The sequence below is a fragment of the Nicotiana tabacum genome, chromosome 1 (assembly GCF_000715075.1).
Source record: "Nicotiana tabacum cultivar K326 chromosome 1, ASM71507v2, whole genome shotgun sequence".
NCBI classification, from domain to species: domain Eukaryota; kingdom Viridiplantae; phylum Streptophyta; class Magnoliopsida; order Solanales; family Solanaceae; genus Nicotiana; species Nicotiana tabacum.
This window is the reverse complement of record NC_134080.1, coordinates 164,827,165-164,847,562: the sequence shown is the minus strand read 5'-3', so window position 1 is coordinate 164,847,562 and position 20,398 is coordinate 164,827,165. Positions and strand designations below refer to the sequence as shown.

Below are 20,398 nucleotides of genomic sequence, written 5' to 3'. Positions count from 1 at the left end.
AGGTCTTCTTGCTCGGTTTGTTTATTAGAGTCCCTATTTCTAAAATGATTCTTGGCTCGGTCACTTAGGAATTCTCAAAGATGCCCGTTGTTCAATAACCAGGCCACCTCATCCTTCAACTGTCAGCAATCTTCGGTTTTGTGGCCGTGAGTACTATGATATTTACACATCTAGTTTGGATCCTTTTGGGATGGGTCACGCTGTAGAGGTTGAGGCCATTTGGTATCTTTGATGCATCCGATAGCCAATACAATTGCAGCAGCATTAACGTTGAAGTTATATTCCGATAACCTCAATGCTTCTTTAGGTCCGATAGGCCTGTCAAAGCTGCCCTTGATCATGAGTCCCCGTCTTCTCTAACCTCAGTCATTTCTCTTTTCATTTCGCATAGAACTCCGTCCAGACCCACTAGTTCACAATCAGTATCTCTCTTGACTCTGTCAATGGGTCTAACAAGATAAATGGACCCGGAAGGAGCCCCTAGTTGATCATCTTCGACTCTGATCTTTGATTGATATCGATTATGCACATCTACCCAAGTGACAGCCCAATATTCTATCAGATTTTGATTCAATTGCTGTGAAGCCACTGAACTTCGAACATTGAATCCTTGGGTAAAATCTTGAATGACCCAATCATCAGCGACTGGCGGCAAGTCCATCCGTTCCATTTGAAACCGAGATACGAACTCTCTGAGCATTTCATTATCATTTTGCCTCACTTTGAAGAGGTCTGATTTCCTGGTTTCGATCTTGATATCCGCAGCGTGTGCTTTCACAAAAGAGGTTAAAAGCATAGCAACTGATTCGATAGAATTAGGGGGTAAGTTGTGATACCATATCATAGCTCCATTTGACAAAGTGTCTAAGGCAGACTCGTTCTCATCATCCTCCAAGTCATTTCCTTTGATGGCGCATGTGTATGAAGTGACGTGCTCATTTGGGTCAGTTGTTCCGTTGTACTTAGAAATCTCGAGCATTCAGAATTTTTTAGGGATTAGCTTCGAGCCACACTCGAAGGGAAAGGTTTCTGTACAAACTTCTTGGAATCAAAGCCTTTCAGTATTGGCGGTGCTCCCGTGATTTGGTCGACCTTAGAATTGTAGGTTTCTGCCTTTTTGTCGTTTACTTCGATTTTCTTCTCCCCTAATTCTATTCGTTTTGTCGGCTCCTCGAGCATTTTTATGATCTCGGTGTTATTACCCGATTCATGACCTTTCCGCGATCGGTTACTCCCTACGAGTGATTTCTTGAGATGGGTCGGTCTCGGTCCTGCTCAATACGCAACTCTGGTTTTGTAACTAAGCTATTGCCGCCTATTGAGCCTGTAACATTTCGAAGAACATCTGTAGATTGACCCCGTCTCCTCCATTGTTTTTTGTATTATGTGTTGTTGACCGGTCTCCACCACGGATTCTATTCTCAGGGTCACTAGGGGGCTTGTGTCGATAGCCACGTGCGAATTAGCGTCCAACGGGCCCGCAGTTGGAATCCTGATAGGATCAACGGGCGGTACCTCGTTACTAGCGCTATGTTATTGTTTTCACCGTGATGACTAGATTCATTGTCAGCAGGTAGAGGTGTTAATTGTGAGTTTGACATTTTGAGCTTAAGCCTGAAATCAGATACACTTCAAAGAACAAGTGTAAAATAGTATGTGTTATGGAAATTTGTATCAAATAACCACTATTATTCTTAGCACCACGGTGGGCGCCAAACTGTTTACCCTCAAATTCGGATAACAATTAAATTTATAAGTGGTTTTAAGGATATGTGAATTAATTTGACACAAAGCGATAGATTGAATTATAAATAACGAAAACAGTAATAAAGTAAATTCAAACCATATGACTTGAACAATATATAGCCTTGAGAAATAGATCTCACTTGAACTGAATGCTATTCAAATGATTTCAAATACATAAGAACAGTAGCTTGCAGAAATAAAATAATATTATAAATGCTTTGGGATGCGTGTTACAGTGTCTTTTACAAATAACCAAAATCCCTTTATATAGTAGGGGAATCCTACTTTAGGTACAGTTCTATAAAAGGTAAAAGATCACATGATTTGCTAATTAACCAGTTTCTCATTGGTATATGCCGAGATTTTCGTCGTGATATCCAACCAGTTACAGATATTTTGGCCTTCCATTATCCGGTCCGATAATGTTTCCTCGAGCTCAATCGGAGTCGGGGTCGATTCCGGGGTTACGGACTCGATAATCTCGATGATGGACTTTCTAACCTCATATCCAGCTGGTTCGATGGAACCCGAGGTCGGTTATTAATTCATTACATTTTCATCCCAATCTGTCATGCAATAAATGAGTCCGATTTTGACCGTACACAAAAGTGTTACTTGCAAGATTCAAAGCTAAAAATTTGTTGGAGTGTGCGAACATGAAATCTCTCATTGATAGTTGACAAAAAAAAACACTAAAAGTGAAAAGATGTTGAAAACCACTAGCACGTATATTAGTCCTTAACCCCCTCAGTTCTCTGTAACTTCATATATACATAATACATATGATGACTTCTAACCGAGTTTCCTTCATCTTCAAACCATGTTCTCATGTCGAGAGAGAGCGAAAGAGTTCCTAAGGAGTGACAAAAGAGAAGGTAGATTGAAAAAGAAGTCTCCAACAACCAACTCACCTGATTTTTGTTAGTTAGAGGTGAAAGTCATGGCTTCAGTGTCACTTCAATATTTACTTCAAACAAAAGGAACCCTTGTTGACAAAACATGAGAGTGGAAGAGGTTTAAATACGTAGTCCATCCGTTTTAATTTATATGACACATTTCGCTTATCGAAAGTTAAATTGTAATATTTTAAAAAAAAATTTGATCATATTGACATGAGAAAAATTACAACTTATAGTACTTTTCGTATTATTTGTAAATATCCAAATTTCAATTTTGAAATATTGAGTTGAACTAATCTAGTTTAGCCTCAAAATTTAGTCAAACTAATTATCGATAAATAAAATGTGTCATCTAAATTGAAATTGAGAGAGGACCCTTTTAAACCTAAACTATAGCGGAATACGAACAATTTAATGATACCGATAAAAGTCTTTCACGTACAATAACTATGAGTTTGATTCTAACTATATATTTCCTTTCTCCTATGATCCCCACGTAATAGAAATTCTATTTAACCATTTTTATACGAATTTATACTACCACTTCCTATAAAATCCAATTAAGTCAAACAAACCTGTAACTCTATTGGATTGTGATGTACTCAATCTATTATGCATAATGATGATCTATTCTGGTTAAATATTTTCCTTTAATAAGAAAAACTGATAGGGGTCTCATAAATACCCTCATGGCACCTCGAAAGTTACTAGCTTTATATTGGGATCGAAACAACATAATACATGCAAAAGCTAACAATGTAAAGTTGATGGACAATAAATCAGACAAGTAAAAAATATGCTAAAGAATATGACATTATAATGGGGTTTGGTCAATTGACCTACATATAAAAATTAGTATAAAAATATAAAAATTATTGAGAGAAAAATTTCTCCTAAACAAGACTATTTAAAAACTACATTATGGATGCTATTGTTGTTATTCTTGTTGCAAGGAGAAAACGTCAATTTATAGAAGTACAAAACTTTTCCAACAAAAGGATAAGACGTATGAAAGATATTTATTCTTTTTAGGAGTTTTTTTTCCCTTCCTTCAAGAAATAGAGTCCTAATAGATAAAAATATTCAGGGCAAAATCCTAACAATTCTCCCCTTCGCCTAAATTTTCTTGACGAATTTTGATTCACCTTCTTTCTTCATCACTGTTGCTTGTCATTATTAAAAACGGGTATGAGTTAAAATTGGAGCCATGTGCATTAAAAGTGACCACAGGTTAAAAAAAACTTTTGGTTTTAAAGACCCAGCAATAGGAATGTTGAAAATATATAGTTGAAAGTCTCCATATGTAGTATTTCAAACTGATTTTTTTTTGGGATGAAAATCTTCATTATCGTCAAATTGATTGTTACTTGATTTGAACCCGCCCTAAACCTGTCTTCAGCTTTACTGAACTGTTGGCTCTGATACCACTTGTTGGGATCGAAATAACATAGTACATGTGGAAACTAATAATGCAAAGTTGGTGAACGATAAATCGGACAAGAAAGAAAATAACTAAAGAATAGTGCATTATAATGGGGTTTGGTCAATTGACCTGCATATAAAAGCTAGTATAGAAATATAAAATTATTGAGAGAAAAATCTCCTGTAAACAAGACTATTTAATAACTACATTGTGGATGTTACTATTGTTGTTCTTATTGTGAGGAGAAAAGGTTAATTTATAGAAGTACAAAACTTCTCCAAGAAAAAGATAAGGAATATGAAAGAGATTTATTCCTTTTACGAGTCTTTTTTCCTTCTTTCATTAAAGAGAGCCCTAATAAATTAAACGGAAAAGGCCTAAAAATGCAACTCAACTTTCAGAAATGGTCTATCCATGTCATCCGTTAAAAAAAATGCTCATTTCATGCCACTGCCGTTACACATTTGGCCCATACATGCCATTATTGACTAACGGCAGTGGCATGGATGGGCCAAATAAAAATTGAGCCGTTAGTCAATAATGGCATGGATGAGTCAAATGTGTAACGACAGTGACATGAAATGATCATTTTTTTAACAAATGGCATGGATAGGCCATTTCTGAAAGTTGAGTGGCATTTTTAGACATTTTCCATAAATTAAAACTTCAGGGCAAAAACCTAACACTTTAGCTACGATGAATTCTTTGGTGAAAAGGGATCAAAGGCGCATTCAATTCTCCCCAAGAGTCTCAACTGAGAAAGCAAAAGAGTGTGCCTCCACTATCACCATATGAATAAACCTCCATCACTAGCTCTTAATGACTCCCGACACTTTTATTAGGCTCTGCTATGCAGATCTCTGATTTAAAAAGGGGATCAAATTTCTTGGTTGAAATACTTTTCCATATTTTCTTATTTCACTTAATGTGGCGTTCTTTACTGTATGAAAAATCCATAAGTTGTTCTTTGATCACATTATTCTTAAATAGTTTTGTTAAGTACATAAATTATTAACTATTTTGATTTATATTAATTTTTATCTATTCTCTAATTAAATATGTAGATTCTATTTCAAACATTTGAAAATTTTATGTTTGAATCATACAAAGTTAAACATTCTTGTACTCCGAATCTCACCATATATATAAACTAGGAGTAGAAAAGGAGTAGAAAAGGAGTAATAGAGTTAGCATATTGGAAATATATTTATTTCATGCGTGCAATTAAAGGAAATTAACCATCAAGAAGGACTTAGGCAAAGAACAATCTAGCAAATAGGAAGGCTAACGAAAACTCATGCTTATTTATCATCAGATTTGTACATGAAGTTCCACTGATTCTATCAACTTATTTAGCATAGAGCCAAAAACTCTTGGCAGCCAAAAAAGAAAAGGAATAAAAGAAAAAAACACTAGAAAATCATAACAACTTACGATTATCCATAGGAAGAAATATGAACATGACCTAACCAAAGCCTCATATCTGAAAAACTCACTAGGATCCTACAACTTCTCCTTTTCATTTACATGTGCGTATTCAGAATTTAAACTAATCTCATAATGTCCCCTTTTAACACATGACATCCTTGAGAAGCTTGTATCTTCGAGTTGCTGTCCGAGGTGAAGGAGTGCCACTAGGATTCTTTGCCCTTTCAGCACCACTTTCTTCCCTATCATTCTGCTTGATTTTGTCTCCTGAATATTCCGATTTGATCCCTGAATTACTAATTCCTGCAATTGATTTCCTTGAGGAACCACCATGCCTCGAGCTTTTCTCCTCACTTTGACACCAATCACACACTTGTATTGGCTCCGAGGATTCGCTGTAGTAGTTGCTACAATACCTATCATAAATAACATACGCAGATTTAGGATAAGTTCCGTGAAAACTATTTCTTTTGACTTGAACTATATATGCTTACAGACGAAAAAAAAATTAAATTATATATACACATAATGCGATTATACTAATTCTTAAGTTCAGTGGCTCTAAATTCTATATCTGCCTCTAGATTAAAAAACTATAACCACATAGACACATGGTCTATTATTTTAAGTGTAAAATAATGAGAGTCCGCTAGCTCTTTCTTCTTCTTTATTTTTCCTTCTCTTTCTAAAGTAGTAATCATGTTATGATCATGAATATCTCCGGATGATAAGGATGAGATGAGTGTAGGATGTTCCCTGAGGTAGGTGATAGTGGCGGTGGACGAGGGTCATGTTTGGCTGGCCACAACCAAGAAACAAAACGAAAATTAAACAAAAGAAAAATATATATTCAGTCAAAGACTATAAAGGCGTGGCAGTCATGAGGGACCAAATCAAGCTGCGGACCATGTTGATCCCAAGAATAAGACTTGATCCACAAAGCAAGAAATTTAATGATGGCATTAAAAGTATATAATTTCTAGTAATTTTCAAAGAAAGAAATAAATAAATGAGATTAAACTCTCGAATAAAATTAAGGACTAGCCTGATAGAGAAGATTAGACTAATCGAGGAAGAAAATTGGACCGTTCGACCAAACTAATAGGAGTACGTTCTTTTTCATAAAGTTGGCACATGAATCCGGCCTCTCAAAGGGAAAAAAAATCAGAATAAAAAGCCTACGAACACTAGTCTAAAGGCTGAACTGATTAATCGAGGAAGAAAGTGAGAATTTGAACCAAACTAATGAAGTTCTTCTTCCTATGGGTTGGTACGAGAATCCCTCTTTTCAATCGTTCGACTAATAATTAACTAACATATCAGCAATGATCTGTCTCGTTTAGTTGGTCTTCTTGTTAAGATCAATAGTTGTATAAGCTACTAATTAATTAATACGATTTTCCTCAACATGCATAGATACATAACTGAGAAGGGTGAAGAAGGACATACGAGTGCTGAAAGCGGTGGTGGCACTTGGCGCAGCGGAAGAGCTTGTCAGGGAAGCCCACATCACCACACATGGAGCAAACTATTTGAAGATCAACCATTTTCTTTTTCTTCAAATTCTTCAATCTCTCTGATTTGAAGTCTAAATTAAAGGAAGGAAAACAAAGACTAAAACCAATTTTTTTTAGGCAACCGATCAAGACGCCCTTGAGGCGGCGTTTGCATCTCTCTTGCCTCTTGCTCATTTATATAGAGCCAGACATGGTTTTGCATATTTTATGTACACGATCACATTATTTTAAAGAAATAAATCAAAGATGCATATATTAATGTGAATGTGATATGTATACAGGTAGACCACAGGTTGCTTGCAGTCGTTTTCTGTTGAGGGACAGATGATGTGAACCTTAAACTCAATATGTTAAAATGACAGATATGCCCCTTAATTGGTCTGATGATAGAGAGAGAGGAGATTGAGAAAAAATATATTGGCACCAATGTTTATATCAAACACATATTATACATGCGTGTGCACATAAACTTCTATTTCCATAGTCAATTAACAATATTATCACCTTATTATATCACTTAGTAATTTAATATGATTTGATATAAACACAGAATTCACATATTTTTGTGAAGTGGGGTTTGGGTTTGGTCGATTTTCTTTCTTTTAAGTTTCGTCTCCTAAATTAACTCAATTTTGCTATTTATTTCTATTCTTATATGTCGTTTCTGTATGTGTAGCTTTTTCAGAAATAAATATGTTTCGCTTAACTCTACTCTCCTCAACTCCTTGAAGGAGCGTGAGACACACAATCCTACCTAGGTTGGAATCCAGCGATAACCAAAGAGTTTACTTAGATGTAAGCGAAAATTGGAAGGCAAACAATCAAAACGAGAGATAATTTTGAGGATGATCATTTAATTTTTATTTTATTGTATTAAATTTAATAAATTATTGTTTATAATGAACAAAGCACTCAGATTTTATTTGATCATATATGATGTGATATGAGAAAAACATGAGACGAAAAGTATGAAACCATGAAAAAGATCCCTCAAGCACTAAGGGGTCGTTTGGTAGGGTGTATAAGAATAGTGCGGAATAAAGTGTATTAGTAATGCATGTGTTAGTAATCCAATCATTAGTTATGCATATATTATTTCTTATTTACTGTTTGGTGTGGTGTATTAAAATTATAATGCATTGCATAATTTTTTTAAAAAATAGATGCTTACAAAAATGCCCTCCATATTCTCTAGCTTTAAGGGACTATAAGGACAATTTTATCTATAACCATACTAATGCATGCATTAATAATCTTGGTATTACTAATGCCATGATTTTCTATGCATTACTTATACAAAGGACAATACCAAATATAATGTATAACTAATGCAAGTATTAATTATACACAAATTAAAAAAATATACTAAATAAAATATTAATAATGCATAGAGTTAATATTTGCATTATTTTTTCTAATACCGTCATTCAAACGACCCATGAATTGTATAAAAATAAGGCCCAAATTTTAGTTGGCGTGCTGGGCATGTCATGTGGTAGTTAAAAGGGACTTAGTGGATTACAAGATCTCGAGCATAGTGAAGTGGTAAAAGCTGTAGGAAAGATAAAGATTTTGGTCAATTTCGTACTTCTAACTGTCGTCACTTTGGTGGACGTATTTGTCATTTCATCATTTCTGTAGGTAGATACTAGTAACCTAAGTACAGTACAATTATTTAGTGAGATTAAGTGCCCGTTTGGACATAAAATTTGATAGAATATTTTTCCAAAAAATATTTTTTCCCGAAATCAACGTTTGTTCATAAAATTTTTAATTTGCATTTGAAAATACATTTTGGAAATTTTCGAAAATTTAAAAAATTGCAAAAAGCTATTTTTTAAAATTTTCCCTCAAATCACTCACAAAACTTCAAAAATAACCCAAACTGAAATTTATGTGCAAACACAACTCTAAATTTCAAATACCATTTTCACCATTTTTTCAAATTTTACAATGCTTATGTCCAAACGCCTACTAAATATTTAATAACCCAGTCCGCAGCACCGTAATAATTAGGAAGAAATTAAAAAACAGCCAGATTTACAAGTGGCCATTCAAAAATAGCCACAGTTTCAAAAGTAATCGAAATTTAGACACTTTTCATGTAAAGATAAATCTGAACCGAAAAATACTCCAGTATAATATACTGGAGTTCCAGTGTAATATACTGGAGTTCCAGTATAATATACTGGGCTCCCAGCATAATATACTGGGCTCCCAGCATAATATACTGGAGTTTCAGTATAATATACCGGTCCAACATAATATGGTGGAAGTTCCTACATGGGTGCTCCAATCTCCAATATATTATGCTGGAACTTTCCGCGTGTTGGAGTACCAGCATAATATGCTGGAAGTTCATACACAAGTGCACTGATCTCCAGTATATTATGCTGGAACTTTCCGTGTTGCAGCAAAATAGTGGCTATTTTTCAATGGCTTTATGAATGCTGGCTATTTTTGAATGATTAGTCCAAAAACTAGCTAGCCCGTGCTATTTTTACTGATGATAAGCTATAATTGCGTATTTTAGTCATTTACTATACTATACTTTACTGCACTTTAATTGAGTTTGAGCTCTAATCACTAGTGTTTTGCACTAAATATGTATTTTTATGTCTTGTAGGAGTGATTCCGATCTATGTAGGCATTATGGAATGAATTCAAGTGATTTGGAGCTTTGAAGTCTGAGTAAAAGCCCAAGGAATTAAGCCGGGATCGTATTCGGGGATCAATGGATGATAGTTAAGAATGAAACGAAGAATCGACCAGGCATACGGTGCATTGTCTAGTAGAATGCACGTAACTTTTCGCTCAGAACGGCGTTTGGGTTCCGCAATATATCGTTGGAAAGCTATTTGAAAGGGCTACAACTTTTATGTTTTGCATTTTCGCAAATTCTCACTATCGCACTGTACAGTGCGGCACAGGGTGAGCCGCAGTAGTGCAATTTCATGACAGGAATCAGAAACAAGCTCTCTGAAGTTTCCCACTACCGCGTCGCACTGTGCAATGCAGGGTGCGGCTCGCATGTACAAATTTTACAGAGCCAGAGTCCTATTTTGTGCAGGAAAGGCTGTTTCGTATGGGCCCAACACTACTTGGTATAAATACATGTAAAACGCTATTTTGAAGACTTTTAACACATCTTAGACCTAGGGAGACTATTTTGGAGAGGAGACGTGGGGGAACACACACCACGCTTGGATGAGGCTTCTAACAAGTTTTTCTTCTCTTCTCTTCTTTTAATCTCATAGTTTCTTAGTTCTAGAGTTTTGGGTGCCACATGAACATTGTAGCTTGAAGCTTGAATTGTTCTTATTATTTCATCATATTGGTTTATTTTTTCAATCTTGCACTTAATTATTTGATTGTTTGATCACCAATTGAATACTATCTATGAATCTAGGATTGAACTCGGGAGAGGGAATTCTAGATTACATATAAGATTGAGTAGAGCAAGATCTTAACTCTAAGGGAGGCGGATTTGCGGTTAGGATAGGAATATACCTAATCGCCCTGCTTGGTTACTATACGGGAATTGTAAATGCATTCTTGTTAATCCTAATTCCATAGGAATATAGGCGTTAGGTTAGCTTGAATAGGCGAGTTGTACTTCGGGAGAAGGCTACGAGCAATATTAATCCGTCAATCAATAAACTAGATAAATTAATTAGACGATTTAAGTGAAAAACTCAACGGGATTGTTAGCTAACCCATAGCTCTAGAATATTCTCTCACATTGAATTCGTCTATATAATTCGCCAACTTGTTTTCTTTAATCTCTTAGTTTGTTACTCTAGATTAATTTTAGTTCAATACTCATACTTTAGGATTCTTTAGAATAGATTAATTGTTTGGTTTAATTTAGTTGATAGTTAATCACAAGTCCCTGTGGGTATGATATCTGGACTTACAATCATATATTACTTGTCGACCACGTATACTTGCGCGTGCGTTTGGGAACAACAAGTTTTTGGCGTTGTTGCCGGGAACTTAGAAATCAACTATTCTACTAGATTGGATTTTTACTTTTTGCCTATTCAAGTTTTTATTTTTTGATTATCTTTGTTGACATGGCATCTTGGAATGATAATTGGTCGATTATTGGTTATTCTTATTATGGTGATCCTTGTCCATATTGTGGAGAACCACACTTAGGGCAAAATTGTCCATCCCAATCTGATGTGTGGAATTTTTATAATGTGTGTGGTTGTCAAGGTGACCATTGGGATGGTTATCCTAATTCTTACTATCCTTCTCAGAGTTCTTATTATAATGTTCATGAGTTTGATAGGAGCAATGAAGTGGCGGATATGGAAAACGTGGCTCGTATTATGGACAAGATGAGGCAAATAGCCGAGCAATGTGACATGATGATGAGTCAAGTAACCGAGCAACAAGATAAAAATCGAAAGGCTATACAAAGAATTAGTGCAACAATCATGAGAATGAAGGCCTAGGCAGAGGAAATGGCTGAAGAGAATGAGTTCCCACCAGAAGATAACTTAGAAGAAGCAGATATAGTGAGCCAATCTTGACTAGAGGAACACACTCAACTGATAAAATCTCATGAGTTTCTCCGTGGTGGTCTTTCAAATATGATAGAACAGTTGATAGACGAAAGAACTGAGCTCATACAAGAGATAGACCAATTTGGCTTAAATATCCATGACGTGCATGATCAATTGAATAAAAAGGTTGAGGCGTCTGATGCCCTACAACCAATTTTTGTAGATATTGGCCAGCTTGAGGAGCGGAAAAAGGAATTCCAACTATTCGACCAAAATATTATTCATGATACCAAGGTTGATGAAGAGTGCAAAATAGAGGATGTCAAAAATAATGCAATTATGGAGTTGGAGCGTGTTGGACCTCATTCTAAACACTTTTCAACATTGTGTTTGGTTAGTGACATGGAAATTGATCCAGTCGAGCATATGGAGGAGTCAATGGATGAGGAACAAAGTTTTTATATTCTGAAATTTACCATACCAAGGAGGCAAATCAACATTCCTTACTTAAAGGCCAAGAAGTGCAAGATGCGATATCTATTGCTTGGTTCCTTTATTTTTACACCACCGCCCCCATCAACGTGACAGAAAAATTGATGCAAAATTGGGGGCGCAATTCATATCTTCAAGGTGGAAGGAAAAGTGGTGAAAGTGATGGCGTCGTGCAACGACGTTAAATCAAACGTTTGTTGGGAGGTAACCTGATTTTATTTTTTATTTTTTTACTTTTGCTTATTTTTTTTATTGTGTTTTTTTGTAGTATTATTTTTGTAGTTTGTAGGAGTAGGAGCATGGAGTCAAAGCCAATAGGCATGGGCAAAAGCGAGCAGGTGGTTGAAACTAAGTATGAGGTACCCGCACAAGGGATCATACCTGGGAGAAGTCTAAGTATCCCGTGAGCTGCTAATTCTTCAGCCTTTGGCCTACCAGAGAGTACCTTTTACCCTCTTGTTATTTTCAGTGTGCATTGAGGACAATGCACAATTTTAAGTCTGGGGTAAGAAGATTGTCTGTGTGATTTCTGTGCTATTTTAGCTTAGTTGTAACTTAGTGTAGAGTTTTTGTAAAAAGAAATCTAAAGAAAAAGGACAAAAAGATTTTCTTTGTAGTTAGTGTAGCAATTCCCCCGTTGGTTTTTCTTTCTGCCGTAGTTCTTTTCTAAGGGTTTTGTTTGAATCGGGTATAGTTAGTTTTTATTTTTTAGAACTAGGAAAACTTGTGCTGAGAATTGAATTGAAGCAATCTCTTTTAACTTTGTCATGCCTTGAGAATAGTGAGTACTTTGGTGGTGACGCTTAGGCTCAGTTTTTGGCTCTTGTATAAGTACCTTAAATTGTATGATCTTAACTTTGCTTAACTTCTTTGACTAAAGTGTCTTGATGAGTCCAATCCTGAGTGAGTTATGTGTAACGTTTTGTGTTATTTTGTGCATTGCATTTGATGTCTATAAGTTGCCCCGTGTGTTTGCAAAGCGAAATAGTAGTTTTGTTCAGTCTTGGAAGTGATATAGGCGTTTCTTTCTTGAGCCATATATATATTACCCGTCTAATTGTTATGTATCATAGTTAACTCATTTGAGAATGTAATCCTGTTTCTTTGGCAACCACATTACAAGCCTTACCCATTTATTTGAATTAACTATCTATTTGAACCTTTTCACCTCTCATAAACACTTGAATTGTTATGAACTTTGTAAAAGTTAAAGTGTGGGGTGGTTGATTTGGCTTTTGAGTGGAACTAATTAAATAAGGAGAAAGGTGCAGTGTTTTGAAAAAAAAAGTAAGAGCAACTTGAATTAAAAAAAGAAAGAAAAATATATTTATATTGTTTGCAAATATTCCTTGATAGTGGTAGCTCTTGAGGTAATTGTGCTTAAAGAAGTATGGAGTTAATGTACATTGATGTGAAGGTGGAGTATTTCGTTGTTAAAGGTGGAGCAACTTTAATCTCTTAGTTTGTTACTCTAGATTAATTTTAGTTCAATACTCATACTTTAGGATTTTTTTGAATAGATTAATTGTTTGGTTTAATTTAGTTGATAGTTAATCACAAATTCCTATTGATACGATATTTAAACTTACAATCTTATATTACTTATCGACCACGTATACTTGCGTATGCGTTTGGGAGCAACATTTACAAATAATTATGATAGAAAACTAAGGCTCCAAAGTCCTAAAAGTGCTATTAAATTAGGGGTCGGCGTGAAGAATTGATCCATTCCAAGAGGGAGGCCATATCTTGAAACACACGATACATTAAGTGGTAATCCGCATTTGGAGATCAGTTCGTCAAAAATATTGTATGGGAAACAAAAACTATTTTATAGCTTGCAGTATTTTCTTTCAAAAAATTAAACAACATCAGCTTTCTATTATAAATAGAATTTTATTTATGGTGAATATCTATATTTAGAGAGATTCTAGGGTATATTACTTGGTGGATAAGTCACCCTCTATTATAAATAGAGAGTTATATTCCATTGTAAATCATCCCATATCAATAAGAATTCTCTCTCTTTCTCTACTTTGCTCTGCAATACTCTTCTTCTTCTTTATTATTTTATAACACGTTATCAGCACGAGACTCTAACCAATTGAGTAGAAACTTTGGGATTGAGCATAATGATTGTTAATTGTTCCATGACCTTCCTTCATGATTAAATTTTGGATTTAAGGTAAGTATTTTACTTTTCTCTTTTAAATTCTTGATATTCTATAATTTGATTTTAAATACAAACAAAAACGATAAATTTGATTGTAACTCTAATGGAGTTTGAAAGAAATTATAACCACCCAAAGTGGTAAAAGTTTTATGCCTTATCATGATCAAATTTATGTATGATTGTGGGAAAAGAATTGAAAACCCGTCCCATTGAATTTGCTCCATTCTCATTCTCTTAAGAGAATGTGATAGCAGTATGTGATAAGTCTGAAAGAAGATAAAACTATTACTATGAATGTATCAATGGATGTGGACGTGACAATAGACGAAATTATAATCGTTATTATTGTGGTAATGAGAACAGTAAGTATTCTCAAAATAATCCTTCACTATGTGAAAGTAATATTTGTCATCGACTTGACATGAGATTTTGTAAAACACATATAAATGATTATGGTCCATTGATGATGTGATGTGACAACATGTGATTTATGAATACATATTCATTCTTGGAAGAATATGAGTATGCTAGTGGTATATACCACACTCACCTCTAGAAGGAGGTTTGAGAGGAAATAGAAAAATAATGTCATTATTATGGTATAAATGGTCATTGGCTACGTACTTATTGTACGCCAAAATATTTTGGCAATGTGATATTTAAAGATAACGGTAATATAAGAAACATATCTTGTATATAATTTTGACCATAACCATAATGATATAACTTTCTCTTTAAAAGAGATATTCACCATACGGATGTTGATGAATATGTGGTAGTACCAAATTAATTGAGAACTCTGGAAGAGCCAATTATACTATTTTGGAGAAACACAATTGATTACCAATAAGGTATTGTGTTGTAGTAAGTCTCAGAGAAACTTATTCAGTTTCCAAAGTATACACGAAAACGGTTGATTATATTGAGACTATAAATAAAGGAAAGATTTAATATCTTCTATTACTACAACTTGTAGCGGGGTAATATGTATGTGAAAAGCTATCCACTTTATTCTCTAGTTTGTACTACACAAACAAAAGAATGCCACAATAAAGTAGAAGTTTATTGCTATAAAAACTCATATCATAATAAACTTGGAGTTTATTGATAATTGCACACGTCATAGTGTAAATATGAAGTTTATCAATAATGTAATTTATTCACTTGACATAAATGGTTTAGCCATATCAATTTAAGTATGATGTGCAAACATAATAGGGAGTACACATGGGTAAATATTAAAGAATTAGAAAGTTCTTTACGAATTCTCTTATATTGTTTGTTCTCATTAATTAATAGACCAACTAAAATTTGGATTTAATCCCATGAATGCTGGAAATATCAAAGGTGAATATGGGCCCATTCACCTGCCATGTATACCACATAAGATGCATCTATGAGATGGTTACATGTGCGATTATTATTAACTTGCAACCTGGTGTTTGCGATGTAACTGCTCAATAATTTAATTTAGAGCATAATTTCCAGATTTTCTATTCAAGACAGTTTATTTTGATAAGTTGGTTTACATCAAAGTTGGTTTAGCAAAATAATTTATTGAGTGCCTCCACTTAATATCTAAACTATTTCTTATGAGAACAAAGTTATATATATCAGTTTGAAAAACGTATATACGAAAGTATATTATTTTCTCCCCTCACAAGTGGTTTAGGGTCAGGAACCAAATAATTCCATCTTATTATTATTGATGTGCGGTGTATATTTTGATAACACCATAATGCACAAAGATGAATTTTCAAAGTTGAGGAAGCAAGTTAGTTTTTCTAACATGATTGGGAGATATGATAAACAATTGAGAAAAAGTTACGTGGAATGAATTATTATTTGTACATTTAGATACTCGAATAAGATAATATGAACTTGAAGTTCATAAAAGGATAATTCATTTGCAATATATTGCAAAGAATGCCAGACGCATTTGCTGACCCAAAGAAAATAACTATATTCTCATTGCAAATGCTCCTATTAAGTCCTAGAAGGACAAAGTCTATGGTACGCTTAAAGCGTATAGACAAATCGATTTCAAATAAACTTCTTAAAAAAGAAGATGAGCAAATGATTAAAATGATCATAATAAGGAGGAAAATGATCTAGAAGATCACATGACATAACACTCAATAAAATCTCAGGAGAGATTCAGGTACCTGAAAATATGAATGAAGATATCTCTATGTCATGTCTTTATGAAAAAATATTGGAACCGATATAAAATATTCGTTGACGACATCTATCATAGCACTATATATAGATGAGGATCTTAAGTCTGTCAAATACAGACAGAAAATATTGGCCAAATGGAGGAGATACAATTCGAATAGAATTGGTTTCATATGAAAGACATGTTTTGGACATGTAGTTCACACTTGAAAGTATAAAGTCAATGATATGTGCAATCAGTTTTCGATATCTTATTTGTCTAGCATGACATGAAAACTTGATATGCATCTAATTAAAGTCTATTTAAATGGCTTATTTGACTATACTTATATGATAATCCCTAAAGGATTTAAATTGCTTAAAGCATAATAGAATTCTTGGTCATGAAGTGCTACATCCTAAGTGCAATTTGTGCACATTTGTATCTTGCTATAACTATAAGCATGATAATGGGATAGTGAAATTACCTCTATAGAGATATTGAAAAGGCTATTTCATGACATTATATATGAAGACATTATATATCTATCAAGAATGATGATTTCAAGGTGCAATATATTCATTCAAGTTAATATGGCTGATTTGTTTATCAATTCTCTACCAACGATATTTTGAAGATGGTGCACAAGATTGGGATGCGAAGGCTCAAGGATGTGAATTGATGGTCTCATCAGGGGGAGTTAATACGCGTTGTACTCTTTTTCCCTTAAAAGGTTTTGTCCCATTAGGTTTTCCTTGCAAGGTTTTTAACGAAGCAGCCAAAAGGCGTATTGTTAGATATGTGTACTCTTTTTCCTTCTCTAGAATTTTTTTCCCATTGGGTTTTATTTAGTTAAGGTTTTAACGAGACACATTATCTGTTGAATAGACATTCAAGGGGGAGTGTTATAAATAGAATTTTATTTATGGTGAATGTCTATATTTAGAGAGATTTTAGAGTTTGTTACTTGGTGGCTAAGTCACCCTCTCCCTATAAATAGAGTTTCTATTCCGTTGTAAATCATCCCATATCAATAAGAATTCCCTCTCTCTCTACTTTGCTCTGCAATACTCTTCTTCTTTTATTATTTTATAACACTTTCCATTTAACCGTGTAAATTAAAAATAGTTGGTGATATATAACATATGTATAATTCATATATAATTGGGTATACTCAGTATGTAATCTATGTATACCGACTAACAAAAGTAAACAATCAGTCGGCTATTTGTATAAAACCCCATTTTATTTGTAAATGCATTTGCCTTGTGCGAGCACCAGCTCATTCACAACAATCTCTCACTTCGTCAAGCTCGTGTGAATCCATCTATATTGGTGTAACACTGCCCAGTGGCGGAGGTAGGGTATTCTTTACGGGTTAGGTCGAACCTAGTAGCATTTACATAGAGCATGTAATTATATTAGAAAATTCATTAAAGGGTAGTCCGGTGCACTAAGCTCCCGCTATGCGCAGGGTTCGAGAAAGATCCCCAGACCCAGTAACTAAAACATGCTATAGGTTCGATATTAAGTTCAGAACTCATAACTTTAAATTCTAGCTCAGCCTCTGACACTACCCTGTTAACTAGGATACTATAATCAACTTCACTATAGTATCCAAAATTCACCTGTTGTATTGTACTGAATTAACTCAAATTCGGTTGTAGATAAACTGCACTAACCATGACAATCCTTAATTACATGGCTCAAATTGGAGCACTAAGAATGGAATCTTTTTTGATAGGGAGCATATTATATCCCCTAAGGTGGGTTTTTCTGTGCGAATCCAAATTAACCGATCTGCAAAACGGATACCAACACTGGGTGGAAATCCAATTGATAGAGGATACTCTTAGAGGTCGTTTGGTAGAGTGCATTAGAGAAAATAATGCATGTATTAACTTTGTGTATCAGTAAAACTTTGTTTGATACATTTTTTCATCCTATGTATAACTGATACAAGCATTAGTTATACACCCTATTTGGTATTATCCTATGTATAACTAATACATAGCAAAACTATGGTATTAGTAATACCAAGGCTATTAATGCATGCATTAGCATAGTTAAAGACAAAATTATCCTTAAAGTCCCTTAAAGCTAAAGAATATGGAGGGCATTTTTGTAAACAAATGGATATCAATTTTAATACACCACACCAAACAATGAATAAGAAATAATCTCTGCATAACTAATGCTTGTATTACTAACCCATGCATTACTAATCTCTGCATTATTAATACACCTTATTCAACATTATTCTTATACACCCCACCAAACGACCCCTTAGGATATTCCTTTGTATGGGAGATTTATTTGTATAAGGAAACCAAATATATTATTTATACCGCTCTCAACTCTATATATAATTTGGTGCACCAGTTAAACACATGTATAAGAACTTGGTTTTTATATATGCTCCTTCGTCAAATAACTAAAATAGTAAAGTGCAAACTTAAATACACAGGAGATTTTTACCACGACCCACTTTTGGGATTTGTGACAAAAACTTTACTAAAACAACGAGTAGGCCATCTACTGACAAGAATGCCCAAGTAAAGGAAAATAAGGAAAAGAGAACAAAGCATAGGCATGATAACTTGCAAGGAGGACCTATGAGGTGGACACTGAGTCCATCATACGAAGTACCAAGCCACCTCACAAACACAACAAAGGGAACAAACACGGCCACTAGGCCAAGAGGTTCCATTTAAGATCTGAGAAGGAGCTTCAACACAACCATTGGCTAAGAAGTGAGACACATTCAAAGTAAAATTGAAAGTAAAGGCGCCAATGGTAGTTGAGTCAGAGTCTAATTTGACTCGTCTGATGAGGAGATGGAGATTCCACCACCCAATGGAGCTGGGAAGCTAAGTGCTCTAGTTGACAAGTGCAACGATCCGGCCAGTCATTTCATGAGTCACCGCTCTGTTTCCCCCATTTCTGCTTCTTATTTCCTTTTTTAGTTGTATTTTGTGCTATCGGGTTGGTTGTCTCGGGTTTGGAGAAGTTTTGGTAGGTTTGAGACACTTAGTCTCTTTTGAGTAAGTTTAAGTTGGAAAAGTCAACCAAATATTAACTTATATGTTAAAGGGATCGGATGTGAGTTTCGATGGTTTGGATAGTTTTGGGAAGTGACTTGAGACTTAGCAGCGTAATCGGAATATGTTTTGGAGGTTCGGCGTAGATTTAGGCTTGAATTGGATAAATTGGAATTTTGGCGTTTTCCGATTGATAGGTGAGATTTTGATATAGGGGTCGGAATGGAATTCTAGAAGTTGCAGTAGGTATCATTTGGGATGTGTGTGCAAAATTTCAGGTAATTCGGACGTGGTTTGGTAGACTTTCTGATCGAAAACAGAATTTAGGAGATTTTGAAATTCTTAGGCTCAAATCCGATCCGAATTTGGTATTTTGATGTTGTTTTGAGCGTTACGAAGGTTGGAAAGAGTTTGAATGATGTTATGGGATATGTTGGCATGTTTGGTTGAGGCCCCAAGGGCCTCAGGTGAGTTTCGGGTGGTTAAATGGACCATTTTGAGTTGTGAGAAATTGCAGAAATCTGTTGTTGAGTGTTGCAGACTTTTGGACTTCGCGTTCGCAAGTGGGCCCTTGCATTCGCGAAGGGTTGAGATGTGAGGCTGGAGATTTGGCCTTCCCATTCGTGAAGGAGGTCCCGCATTCGCGAAGGACTGGGTCTTTGAGCATCGCGTTCGCGAGGTAGCAGATGCGTTCGCGATGGTTTGAGCTGCGGAGTCATCGCGTTCGCGAGGGAGTGGTCGCGTTCGCATAAGAGGAATTTGTGGTCAACGTCAGGTTGTGCTTCGCAAACGCGAGGCTTTGACCACATTCGCGAAGAAGGATTTGAATGCTTGGGCAGAATATTTAAATAGCCATTATCCGCGATTTTGGGTCTAACTTCTACCTGCACGCCACATCAGTTTTGTACTAATTACGATTATGAGGCTGAGGGCCTGAGTTGTATGCCACAAGGTGGCTTGATATGAGGCCGAGAGCCTATTGATTATGCTACGATATGTCTTGATAT

At 35.0% G+C, this 20,398-nt stretch overlaps 1 protein-coding gene across 1 annotated transcript; it reads right to left on the bottom strand.

The window, feature by feature from the left end:
• Positions 1–5,344: 5,344 nt before the first annotated feature.
• Positions 5,345–7,244, bottom strand: LOC107759336 (uncharacterized). Its single transcript, XM_016577231.2, has 2 exons — positions 6,946–7,244; positions 5,345–5,912 (listed from the first exon to the last, which is right to left on the bottom strand). The coding sequence occupies exons 1-2, from the start codon at positions 7,185–7,187 to the stop codon at positions 5,639–5,641; spliced, it is 516 nt and encodes a 171-aa protein (XP_016432717.1). The 5' UTR covers positions 7,188–7,244; the 3' UTR covers positions 5,345–5,638.
• Positions 7,245–20,398: the final 13,154 nt, after the last annotated feature.